The sequence below is a fragment of the Abramis brama genome (genome assembly GCF_963993115.1).
Source record: "Abramis brama genome assembly, chromosome: 23".
Lineage (NCBI taxonomy): Eukaryota > Metazoa > Chordata > Actinopteri > Cypriniformes > Leuciscidae > Abramis > Abramis brama.
The window spans coordinates 13,548,941-13,562,093 of record NC_139985.1 but is presented as its reverse complement, the minus strand read 5'-3'; the positions used below and the strand labels follow the sequence as shown (position 1 = coordinate 13,562,093).

Here is a 13,153-nt window from a genome sequence, read left to right as displayed (position 1 = left end):
AAAGGCAATGATAAAGCCGGGCGGCTGACAGCCATGTTCAGGTGTGATGTTTGAACAGACAAGAGACGAATGAATTCCACAGGGAGGTGGGGGGTGCAAGGTTATTGCTGAAGAGAGCGTGAGACATTCGCCAGAGCTGTGGGACTGTACTCGTGTATGAACAAAGAGGGCTAACGCTTGATAGACAGGTATTTCACAGTCAGAGGACACAATCAGAGTAAACTAGAGTGCCCTCTGTAGAGTTACAAGCAAATGCGTAGTATGTCACAGACTATAAATGTTTGTACGCACCTTTTGGTTTTCCTTAAAGATCATAAATAGAAAGAGAGAGAGTTTTTATTTATTTTATTTTTTTAAGAAATTAAAACAATAGTGACAGTAAAGACATTTATAATGTTACAAAAGATTTCTATTTCAAATGAATGCTGCTCTTTTGAACTTTGTATTTATCAAAGGATAAATTATATATATACAACAGATTCCAGTACAAATCAGCATATTAGAATGATTTCTGAAGGATCATATGACATTCACTGAAAACTGGAGTAATGGCTGTTAAAAATTCAGCGTTGGCATCACAGAAATACATTACATGTTAAAATATATTAAAATAGATAAGTTATTTTAAATTTTAATAATATTTCACAATAATAAATGTTTTCCTGGTTTTTGATCAAATCAACAAATATTTGGTGAGCATAAGAGACAACTGTTAAAAACACATAAAAAACAGACTCCAAATTTTTCAAACATTATCGTACAATATGTGTCTATATATAAGTAATTCTTTAGTAATACACTCCAGGTACACAAATTAATTTTTAGCCTAAAAAAAGTTATCTCTGATGTGACCATACATCTTGTTTTTCTTTTTCTTTTTTACTACTATACAAATAGTACTAATTCTAATTTCTTTAGAGGTAACAAAGTTGATAAATTATCTACTGTACCTTTTGGGCCTGGTAAATTCTGAATTCAGTTGTGCAACAGTGTGCAAGAACTGCAGAAATGAACTGTATGGCTTTCACAACACTTTTTCCCAAAGGTTCAGCTTAATACTTTTGCACAGGAAACTAGTTTACACGTGCCCTGCAAGTAACCATAGAGACAGATGTCCGGTTCTCTTCTTGTTGACCTGTCCTGCGTTCAAGAGGAAGTGTGTGTGTGTGTCTGACTGATCAGGTAGCTGCCCGCAACTCTTCAATGCTGTCAGAGGCCGATTAACTCCCCACTTCCATAATTCTGCCTCTCCATTCCTGAGCGCTCCACTGCTGGGTCAAGCAAATTGTTTTCACGCTTCGTTAGTGGTTTACTTAATTAGCTCATTTACAATTAGAAGCCTTTGTTTCTTGGATACAAGCAAAGACATCAAAAAGAGGCTCCCTCCCCTCATCTATCTCCCTTTTCCCAATCTTCTTTCTTCTCGCCATCTCTTTTTCTTTGCGCGTGTTTGCCAGTTTGGGGTCTTTAGGGATGCTGGAGGGGGGGTGAGAGGAGATAAAGAGAGGAAGAGATCAGACAGGGAAGGCGATGTAAACAGTCCCATTGTCTCTGTGTGTTAAAATAATGAGACTTCACAGTGGAAAGTCCTGACATGTCCGCCTGTCACAGGGGTGCGAGCCAGCCGTTGCCGTGGCCCCAGCGGGCTCGAGGCTCGCAACGCAACTGCTGTTTATTTTCTCTTCCTCTCCCTCGAACACCACCTTTGATATCCAGCAGGTCAGCTCCATCTCTTACAGTAGTCTGTTCTTGTCCATTAATGAGTGGCGGTCACATCCTCGTGTGTTTATTTACTGGCATGAAATGCTTAGCCCTCTCGTCATCTTTTGACTCCAGGGCTGTGCTTTCTCGAGGGGACCGCTGTATTGACAAGCCGGAAAGATGTGTATGTAAATTTCCTCCGGTCGTCCCTGGCGACGGGGGTGAAGAGCGTGCTTGGTGCACTCGGGCGGGAGAGGGAAGCGCGTATGATAGTCGCTGACACACACATCAAAGAGCCGGAGAGTCTGGGAAAGTTTTAAGAGTAAAGCTGTTGTTTGGTTGCACGGTGTCTCATTTCACATAGCCTCGGGGCAAGCGGAGAGGGGGGGGGGACGTGAGATAAGAAGGAGGGGGTGACAGATATTGCCGTCAGTGCCGTGCACCCTGGCCTAGTCAGAACACTTTAGTCATCGCTAAAGGAAAAGAGGAGTCTCTCTCTCTCTTCTTGTGTTCTTTTTGTCTATTCTATAGCCCCATCTGGCTGCCTGCCACTTATAGTAGGAAATGAGGCCCACATGGAGTCGGTGCCCGCTGTACGAACGCCTGCCATTCACAAAGCTCTACACATCCCTTGCACCGTTCATTTGGGTAATTTAATAACGCTTTCAGCTTCCAATAAGGGGGCATTCACACAGAATGTGTTCTTTTTGCACTATTATTTTAATTGTTGGTCTATCTAAACATGCGCTGGATGAATGTTTTTGACAGCTACGTTTTTCAACATGAACTGAGCGTTTTTAAGTCTTAACTGTTTTGAAGTGTTTAACTGTTCCATTAGGCAGTCGATTGAACTGAACACGTTGCATTTAGAAACACAAGATGGATTATTATGTTATATTATATTATCATGCATATAATGGATTGCATGAACTTTGGATAAAAGTGTCTCCCAAATGCATAAATGTTTATTATATAATATTAAAATATACAATTGTCATCATGACCATAACTAAGTGCCTCTTCTAAGGTCTTGGTGACATATAATTAGCAGTTGCTACTGTAAACACGCTAGTGATGCTTGCCCCGCCCACTGATTCTTCTGATTGGTCCACTGTCTTAAAACTGACCTTGAAGAGGAGCTTCTTTTAAGTTGACTGTGTCTTATAATATTCAAGCACAAGAAAAAACAACAGAAAAACAGTGAGACATCCATCTAGACATCCATCTAGTACAAAACTAGTTAAAAGCAGTGCAGTTAAACACATAAAATGTCCTGTGTGAACAGCCGCTAAGAGTGTACTCTCAGCTCTGTTTAATACAATTTCACCGCTTTTTAAATCCTTTTCACAGAATTCAGTTCAGAAAATGCTTTGAAACGTCTGTCAGTTTCATCTGGACATGATATGAACACTTTTTATCCCCAAATGAAATTTCTGTCTCTTGTTTTTTTTTTTCTTTCTTTGTCTCTAACTAGAGTAGTGTGAGAATAAAACATTCATTCACTCTTAATCTTCATCCTGTCTCTCTCTCTCTCTCTCTCTCTCTCTCTCTCTCTCTCTCTCTCTCTCTCTCTCGCTCTCTCTCTCTCTCGCTCTCTCTCTCTCTCTCTCTCGCTCTGTCTCGATCTCACACACTCTCGTCCTGAGCTCTTTAATGATGTTCAATTTTCTCTGGCATGCCAGGACGACATGTGTTAGAATACTCAAGCCCTTTGTCGGGCTGGATTGTGACTGTTTTTGCTGCGACCGTTGTAAATGCTCCTCAAATCCCTGTTGGGGTGCAGGGAGTAAACACTGCCTCATTGTCGGGTCTCTCGGAAAAACGCTGCTACTGTTTATTATGAGCCATAAAATTTGTGGTCTGTTCCTTTATTCAGAAAAAGAGAGAGAGAGATGGGGGGTGTGGGGGGGGGCAGAGGGAGAGTAAGATGAGATCATGTTTTTGTTATTATCATCATGTGCTTGCGGGGAAAAATGTCTATCTGCGCCTGGATTAGTCGAGTGGGTGACATCATTGTTTTTGTTTAATTTCTCATGAGAAAGCGAATGCGCACCCCTCTTTTCCTTCAGTCGGACTCTCAAAACGGTTGTCATGTGGCGGGTGTCACGGAGATAAAGCAGGCCGGGATCACATCAATGAGTGTGTACTGCGAAGGTTAAGATTCTGCCGCTCACACACACTTCCGTTCGTCACTCTCCCGCCGCGCGGGGAACTTTACTCATGGGCCACACACGCCAATGAGTCCTAGTAAAATGCACGAGTAAAAGTGTAGAATAAGATTGATGTGTTTTTTTAACATTGAGGTTAATATCTGATAACTGGCTGATATTCAAATTTTGTCTAAATAAAATAAAAAAATGAAACATTAATGCTAAAATCAGTCGAGTTAACCACTAGGCTACAAGTGATCTTAGGCATGTTCACAACAATATAATGTTCAGTATGAAAAATGGATATTCATTTTGAGATTTGCTGAAGATTACAATAAACGTTTAAAAGATTTACTTTAAGCAAGGATTAATGAATGACAAAGGTAATCAAAAAATTGGAGAAATGAGCATTATAATGTACAGTATGAGAAATGGGGTAGAGAATGATAAAACATTAATTTACTCTAATGCTGATTTCTCCTATTTCTTGATCACCTTTGCCATCAACTAACGCTCACGTAAAGTAGATCTTTAAAAACATTATTCAATAAAACTTAATTGTAATCTTTAGCAAATCTCATTCACAATAGGAGAAATGAGCATGCACAATTAAATAAATTCCCATGAAGTTTTTGTTTTATATTCTTTCATTGTAATTCCTCTACTCATCTTCTGAAGGCGCTCCTGTGACCCTTGACCTCAAAGTCATTAAACTTCACCAGGTGTGTGGTTAGAAGTTGAGAGGGCCTCCTTCCGCACCTGGAGGGATTAATGATATCATTGCTCAAATGCTTCATGACATCATCATTTGGATGTTATATGGATTATATAATTGTGTTTAAATGCATGCAGGGGTTCATTTGTGTGATTTCAAGCATTGGAACGCTGTAAATAAAATGGGTGGGATGAGACAGATGGCGTAAAGGAAAGATCCAAGATCCATCTCCGTGTCCTATCTGACACCGTCCCTTTAGGTTCCTTCTTTTTCTTCGATTTTTGCTTCCTCATTTCCTGCATCATCTGTTTGTTTTGCTTTGTTTTGGAGTTTTGTTTTGGATTGCTTCATAAAGAAAACATGTCTTGAATAACTATGGGTAAAGCTCACCCATCTAAAGCAGCACTTGATGAGTAAAACAAATGATGTCATATCCAGGTGTTTTCCCCCCCTATTTCAACTCCCACTCAGAGTTCATGGACTGCGGCAATTTCTGACAAAAGAAACAAAAACCGTTTCCAAAATAATATCCCTCTCCAGCTGCATTTCAACTGAATAACAGAGACATTAGGACACTAGATTAGACCCAATATAGAGAGACGTTCATGTCTAAAGTTATTGTCATCTTTTTCAATAAGTGACGGTAAACACGGTTAGACGATAAATAAAACTATTTATTTGCAAAAGTAGACTTTCAACAAACAGTACAGTCACATTCGGTCATATGACAATCCTCAGCGGAAAACCTCTTTTTCCACATCTTTCATGTTCTAATATTGTTTTTATTTTCTTGCGAAAGGAAATTGAGTTTATACGCCTAGTGAAAAGTGTGTTTTCGAGTGGAAATCCACTATTGTTAGGGGTTTCCTCTGAGAGGGCCGTTGCAATCCCGAGAGGATTCCATTAAATATTTTTACCCCAAATTGGAAAAATAAACCACTATCTGTGCTCGTATTTTGATTTATGTGAAGTCATGGGTTTGCCAAGACGCCGCAACTAGATCTCTGATGTCTCAGTGACCTCTGTATTTGGGTAAGTGTGTGTGTAGTCAGGACGTGACGCCAGGGCATGTAATGTTAACACGTTAGCATACACAGCAGAAACTGCGAGGCAATCCCAAAAGGCTGAGACACAGCCTTACTGTGTGTGTGTGCGCTGTATCAGGCAGGTCAGCGACACGGTTTGTGGCAGATGGTCCAAATATGCTTACAGATCTCCCTCTGGGAGTTTAGATAGGGTCGTGGATTGATCTAGTAGACTGTGTATCAGGATATGTCATCACATGTTTGCGTTTCTCTCTCTCTCAGGCACCTGAACAGTGAACACGCCCTGGATGATCGCAGTACGGCCCAGTGCAGGGTGCAGATGCAGGTCGTCCAACAGCTGGAGATACAGGTGGGATGCACGCACAAACGCGAAATCAACATTTCTCCAAAAATCTTGCAAACGCAATGTTCAAGCTGCCTGGCTTTTCCTGTTTTCATTTACATTTATGCATTTGCCACATTTTTTAAGAGTTTAGTCTATACGTTTTTGCCTCGTATTAAGTTACAGGTAATGGAGTCATAAGTGTCAACTTTAGAGGATCAAGGTCTGAATTTGTGTTCACCAATATGGTTAATAGATGCCGACATTCTTCCAGAACTCCCCCGTACTATTTCACATACAGAACTGCACACTTTCCCAGCTGGCATGATTTTCTGCCCATTACATGTCACATAAGTTGATAGAGATCACTGAAGCTTGTAATAGGAAGAGTGATGTAGAGTGCGGGTGCGAGAGAGGAGGCCAGAATATCTGCCTTTGATGGATCCCAATTAGAGAGTTTCCCAGCACTTCTCTCGTCCCTCCTGCCCGCGGACTCTCGGCAAGCACCGTGGGCTGCCTGTCGCTCGCATATACGTGGTGTCATCTATAATGAGAGAGCTGATAAGGAGAAGGGTGGACATGGGAAGTGCTAGAGACTTCCTCTGCCCGCGGACACCCCTCTGTGTGCCTCTCCACTCTTCTAATGTCGGCCTTAGTGCCAATTGCAGACATTTTTCTAATCAGCTCAGTGGTTTTGTTCATTTTCTTTTAGTAAGGCAGCACAATTAATCAGAAAAATTACTAAGATTACAATTGAGGTTGTCCTGCTACTTAATAAAATGGCAAATCAATTATCAAAAATGTATTAGCATTATTATTATTATTATTATTATTGTATGTAAATTATAAAAATGTATTAAATTCTATAATAAAAAATAATAAATTCATGAATTAAATTAATAACATTTAAATTAACAAAATGTAAACAAATCACTTGTCATAATCAAAATAAAAATACATTTAAAACAGTAATAATAAAAAAGACCAAACTTAAACTTAAATAAATTAAATTTAAATAAAAGAAAAAAGAAAGAAAAACTAAATGTTGCGTGGATGAAGTGTTTGCAAAAGTCCAGAACTCTCAGGATAATTTTATTTTTATTTGAACTTTTTGCTACAAATTTGAGAAGAATTTGGAGGGATTTTCAATGCAAGAGAATGTTCAAACGTGTCATTTCAGTATTGCCGTAACAGTCTATAACCCTGAAATGCGCTATGTTTAGTGGTAAACAATGTTTTATTGTCCGTGCGAGTAATTTGTTTGGACGCAGAGACTGTCAGAAGAGCGTCTAGTGACAGTTAGGATTGACACTGACAGGACTTCGGTCAAGCACATTAGGTCGCATTAAAGAAACCTTTAGCTATGGGGAAACTGCTCGCACTCCTCAAGCACACACCAAACTAAAACGCAGGTCAAGTAACTTTACCGTGCCTGCAGCGGTTGAATTCCTCTGCTTTTGGAGCTTTAAATCAACAACCTTTAAAAAAAGAAAACCATGTCTCCTGGACGGGCTTACATTGAGACGGGCACTTCAGGCCCTCCAGCTTTACGTGGCAGAACTACTTCCCATCATCACAGTCAGTCAAACAGACCTAGTAATTGGTCAGCTTCCCTTTTCTTTCCACGCCACCTCCCCTTCATGTTCTCCATCTCGTCTCATTCCCAAAAATAAACCCCTCACAACAAAGCTCTTTCAAAAAACACTGCCCTGCCAGGCACGCGGGCAGCGAGCTCACTTTGTGGCCCACAAACAGCGTTTAAACACGTGTCCAGATCGATGCAGGGGTGATGAGAAGTGACAAGAGAGTCAGTCCATGTCCAAGCGTATTTCCTTTCACGTCTACCTCCGTCCTGTCACCTACTCTGCCCCCAACTCCCCCACCCCCCCGATGCCAACCCAGACCAACCAGAACCACCCTTCGCCAACCTGCTGTCTCTCCCAGCTCACCAGCTCAGATTTTCCACTGTTTTTATTACCCCGCTGACCAGCATGTGGCAGCCCCTCATTAAACACACATATCAGCTAATGGGTGAATAAACAACCCAGATCTGTGGATGACTCCAGCAACATTGGGCACAGCTGCAGAGCATAAGCACAACACAACAACAGTCTAATCCAATTCTTAGGATGATTTTTACAGTACAGTATTAAAAAACAGCCAGAATTAGGTTGTGGAGTTTGCTAAGACAACCATCAATATTACTGTTGCTCATATAGGGACTTTTTTCTTTTGACAACGGAGGAACTCTAGCAACCACCTAACAATGGTCTAGCAGTAACAACCCAGAATAGCCTACCAACCACTCAAAACACCTTAGCGACCACTGAGAAACCCTAGCAACCTACCATAAATCCTTAGCAACCCCCCCCACACACACACTCGAATCACTTCATTAACAACCAAGGAACATCCTAGTAACCACCCAAACTCCCTAGCAACCACTCAGCAATGGCCAGCAACCATCCATAGCACCTTAGAAACCCCTTAGTAACTATCCAGAACACCCTATACCACCTAGAAACCCCCTAGTAACCAACTAAAACACCCTGCAACCACCTAGAAACCCCCTAACATCCTGCAACCACCTAGCAGTTCTCTAGTAACAACCCAAAATAGCCTATCATCAGCCAATCAGAACACTCTAGCAATCATCCAGAAACCATAGCAATGTCCTAGTAACCACCCATAACACCCTAGACCCCACAAAGTATTGCTCTAGTAACAACCCAGCTTTGCAACCACCCAGAATAGCTTGACATCATGTCAATGACGTTTGCATGACAGAAATTTTCTTCAGAAGAAAATTGTTCTAATTTCTGTGTGAAAAAAAATGACACTTTTAGTGCCACTAAAGTGTACGGTGCCAGTCTTGGAGCATTTTGAGGCAGCGTGTCGCCCCCTGATTAAGAGGGGCCGGCTGCCTCCACACTTCCTCTAAATGGCGTTTAGGAATGTCAAACGAGGGCGAGTATGGTTACAGGGCAAGTGTCTCTGAAAGAGACGCAGCAATCGAGAGAGAGGGAAGAAGGACGGTGAGAGAGCTGTTTTCTCCCGGAGGTATCAAGAGCTGTGAAACGGCATGTCAACATCCCTGTGAGCTGACTCAGTTAACAGGCAGAATGCAAAATTATCCTCACAAGAGAATATCTCGAGTCACTCCCTCCTCCTCTCAGCGGCGCACACACTATGACGACACTCGGTTTTTAATGTGCTGTATTGGCATGACAAATAATTGCACACTTGCGCTGCCAAAGCTTTAGCAGCTGCGTATAACGAAAACAGTGTGAAACAAAAATAACAACTATAATTGAAATAAATTAGACAATTTTGTTTCATTCAAAAGTTAAGAAATCTTATTTTTAATGCTAATGAAAAAGATAAAAGGATAGCATTAAATTATATACATTCAATAATTATTCATTGCCATTTTTTTTTTATGTTTTATGTATATATTTCATGTAATTGGATGGCAAATACATTCTTTTTTTAATTATTACCTTATATTGTATAATATTTTTAAAATATTTACATTATTTTATATTCTTATTTATTATACTGTATTGATCAATAATGCAATTGCTGTGTCAGGCTGGTTGGATGTTTTGATTGCATTACATTTTTGGAGAAATCAATGTACAAATGGCTTACTTATCGTTGTCTCTGCATATTAACACATGGACACATGGAAAAGTGTAAACCTTTATGGATTTGGTCTTGTTTCTAATGTGTGTGTGTATATGTGTTTTGTCTAGCTGGCCAAAGAGAGTGAGCGTTTGCAGGCCATGATGACCCACCTGCATATGCGTCCATCAGAGCCAAAGCCTTTCAACCAACCTGTGAGTTCATAACCTTTACCTTCTACCATCTCATTCTTACATCCTCTGATAACCTGTTTTTTGATTTTCTCTCTGTATTGTTTTGCATGTAAAGTTCTGTTCAGTGCACAGTATGATCAGTAAATCAACTGTGTGAGGCACTAAAGAGCGCTCTCTGTTGGAGAAAGGTGGAAGTGCTGTATTCTTTTTGCCGTCTTCTCTCGGTGTGTGTGTGCTTGGATTGTGTTCCTGGAGAGCAGCTAAACTCTATAGTCTCATTGCAGACCCATACGTGTATACATACTAATACCTGTTCACCTTATTCTTGCACTTCACAAAAGGAAGAAATAGTTTATCCTTGCAAGCCATTAAGCACCTTCAACTCAAGTGTAGTGATGGACTCCTACAGATTGAGTTTTCTTTGTAAAAAACCTGTTTCCTTCAATCCACTTTAGAAGAGTGTTTTTGTACTTAAAGATGCTTGTCACGGTGTAAAAGAAAGTGAGTGTTTTGAGCTGGACTTACCAGATATTTCACATCGCTGCTTTATACGCAGGCATCACAAAGCATTTCCCCTCAAGCCACCAGCTGGCTGTGCAATTATTAGGAATCTAATGAATATTTCATGCTGAGATTGATGAGGAGTCTTATTAAAATATGAAGATGTTGAAATTAATTGTCAATTAGAAGTGGAGTGTCTTAATTTGAGGGGATATAAATGAAGGCGGAGGGCGAAAGTAGGCCGCGTCTCCTGTTTGGAGACAAATTCTCTGGATCAGCTGCCATTAGACGGTAATGGGAAACAGCGACCGGGCCGGGCCGAGTGACCTATAAGAGAACGAGGGAGAGAGAGAATGAAAAAATGATAATTGTGAGTGTGATCAAGAGAAAGAATTAGCATTAAGTGGTAAGGGTGAGCATTGGGGCGGAGCTTAGCACAAGCTCAAACCCGTGTGTGGCATTGACCGCTATTAAGATCGTTGGATGTTTGGCACAGCAAACTGGCACGGCTCCAGTGTTAATTAAGTACCTGTTAAACCATTTTGCTCCCCTAATTACTGGAGATGGGCCAGGTTGGCTCCTGTGGCAATGAGAATGGAGAGAAAAGAGGGCTGGCACTGTTTAATTCGCCATATTAGCTTCAACCCTGCTACGCCCGCCCCCTCCTCTCGCTCACTCTATCTCTCGCTGTTCACACGTGCACATGATGGTTTTAATTAGAGCAAAACAAGCAACCCCGAAAAAGACTCCCTGAGCGATGGGGAAAGCTGTTTCCTAGCGCTCCGTGCCCGCCAAAGCTAATTGGGCAGAGCAGGGCCACGATGAGGGCGGGTAACCGCAAGCGTTGTTTGTTGCCAGATTGTTGTTTTACCCCCTCCTACCATGTATCGCTTTGTTTTGTTCCTCTTGTGTGGCTTTAATTGCAGACATTGTGTCACCGAGGAGCCTCGTTTGTGCCTGCGTGTGTCTGAGAAACACGATTTGCGGGGTGCTTTGTTTGAATTTCACCGGGTGAACAGGATCATCTTATAATGGAGTCATTGTGCCAACTGCTTTTGGCATGGATGTGCTGGCATGGATCGCAGGATGTGCTTCTCACAGCGGGAGACCAATGACAATTTGACAGTGATTATATTTCCTGGTTTGTAATTGCAACGCTGAAGATTACTGTACTCCATGAAGATGATGCGAATTAGAATCAAGGTTGCGCGGAGACTTAACCCGTGCCAAATAGAGGGAGACAGACATTTAGGTTTTTGCACTGTCATTGTTTTGTTTTGTGGTATATGTATGAATGTGTTTTTGTAAACAACAAAAAATGCAAGCAAATGCAACAACATTAAAACAACATTACATATATGTTGAATACAATATCATATTAACTCTTCCCAAAAATAAAACGCACTTTTCAAGTTACCTGCATAATACACATGTTGAAGCTTATTTTGTTAAATTTGACACACATATGTACTACAAATATTATTATAGATTATAATATTTATTGTTTAATATTTACAACATTCATTAAAAATATTAAATAAATAATAGTCATGCCAACATCCTTGTAATTGGATAACATTCAGACTGGTTTTCCAGTTTTTTTGAGTGAATTTTGATGATGTGTATATCTCATTTGATATCATTAGTTTCAAACGTTGGGGTCTGTAAGAGGTATTATTTCTTTAAAAAAAAATAAGCAGGAAGCATCAGTTTGATCAACATTGACTGTAAAGTCTATATCAAGTAAATGCTGTTTTAAATTATTTTAAAACTTTCTATTCATCAAATAAACCTGATTTTTATTTATTTATATTTTATCATGGTTTCCACAAACATATTAAGCTGCTCAACTGTTTTCGACAATGAAAATAATAATAAATGATTCTTGAACCCTAAATCATCATTAGAATGATTTCTGAAGGATCATCTGACACTGAAAAGTGGAGTAATTGCTACTGAAATTCAGCTTTGCTATCACAGGAATAAATTCAATTTTGAAGTGTATTAAAATAGAGAACACTTATTTAAAACTGTAATAATATTTGACAATATTACTGTTTTACTGTATGTTTGATCAGATAAATGCAGTCTGTTACATTTACATTTTAAAAAATCTTACCAACCCCAAACTTTTGAATGATAGCAGACTGTAAATCTTATGATTTATATGTTGCTTGCAAAAAAATCTAAATACACTATAGGTTTAAATGGCTGCTCATATAGAAATTTGCTAGCCAGCTAATGCTAACCATACAAGTAGTGTATGACCTACTACTAGTATAACAACTAATTGCCATGTAAATAAAGTTCCTATTTTGTTTCTTGTCGTCTAGCTGAACCTGGCCTCTAGCATGTCGCTGTCAAAAAGAGAAAGTGAGGGGTTTCCTGAGGGCTTGCCTCATCCCCCCACCTCTGCCGCAACTCCCATCACCCCCATGAGGCAGGGACCCTCCGTCATCAGCTCCTCCAGCCTGCACGGAGTCGGACCCATCCGTCGGCGCAACTCCGACAAGTTCTGCACCCCCATCGCTTCGGGTCAGCGTCCCGACCGCACAAATACAGCTCATCACACTCTACGTATCGATTTCTACAACACTGCAATATATATGAAATAATCATGGCTGGTTTTGTCTGTTACAGAACTTGCACAGAATTGTGAATTCTACAAAAACGCTGACGTCAGGCCTCCATTCACCTACGCCTCCCTCATACGACACGTAAGTCAGCCTGATGTAGAGATCTGGACTGTGCGCTCTGTGCTCCAGTGCACTTTAGCAGAGTTCAACGGTGTGTGCTGGTAACTAAGGATTTATGCGCATCTCTTAGCTCGGTGTCAGTCATGCTGAAACGCGTGGCACTATCCATAATGCACTGCCTGCCCGTCTGGAAACAGTCCATCA

General features: G+C 40.6%; 1 protein-coding gene across 4 annotated transcripts in view; it reads left to right on the top strand.

Annotated features, from left to right (window-relative positions):
• Positions 1–13,153, top strand: part of foxp4 (forkhead box P4) — a 126,503-nt gene that overhangs the window by 99,064 nt on the left and 14,286 nt on the right. For all 4 annotated transcript variants that reach the window (XM_084100111.1, XM_084100112.1, XM_084100110.1 and 1 more), the window contains 4 exons: positions 5,874–5,961; positions 9,690–9,773; positions 12,587–12,788; positions 12,894–12,970. In XM_084100111.1, the coding sequence (XP_083956237.1) occupies positions 5,874–5,961; positions 9,690–9,773; positions 12,587–12,788; positions 12,894–12,970 (451 nt within the window). The remainder of the gene's footprint in view (positions 1–5,873; positions 5,962–9,689; positions 9,774–12,586; positions 12,789–12,893; positions 12,971–13,153) is intronic.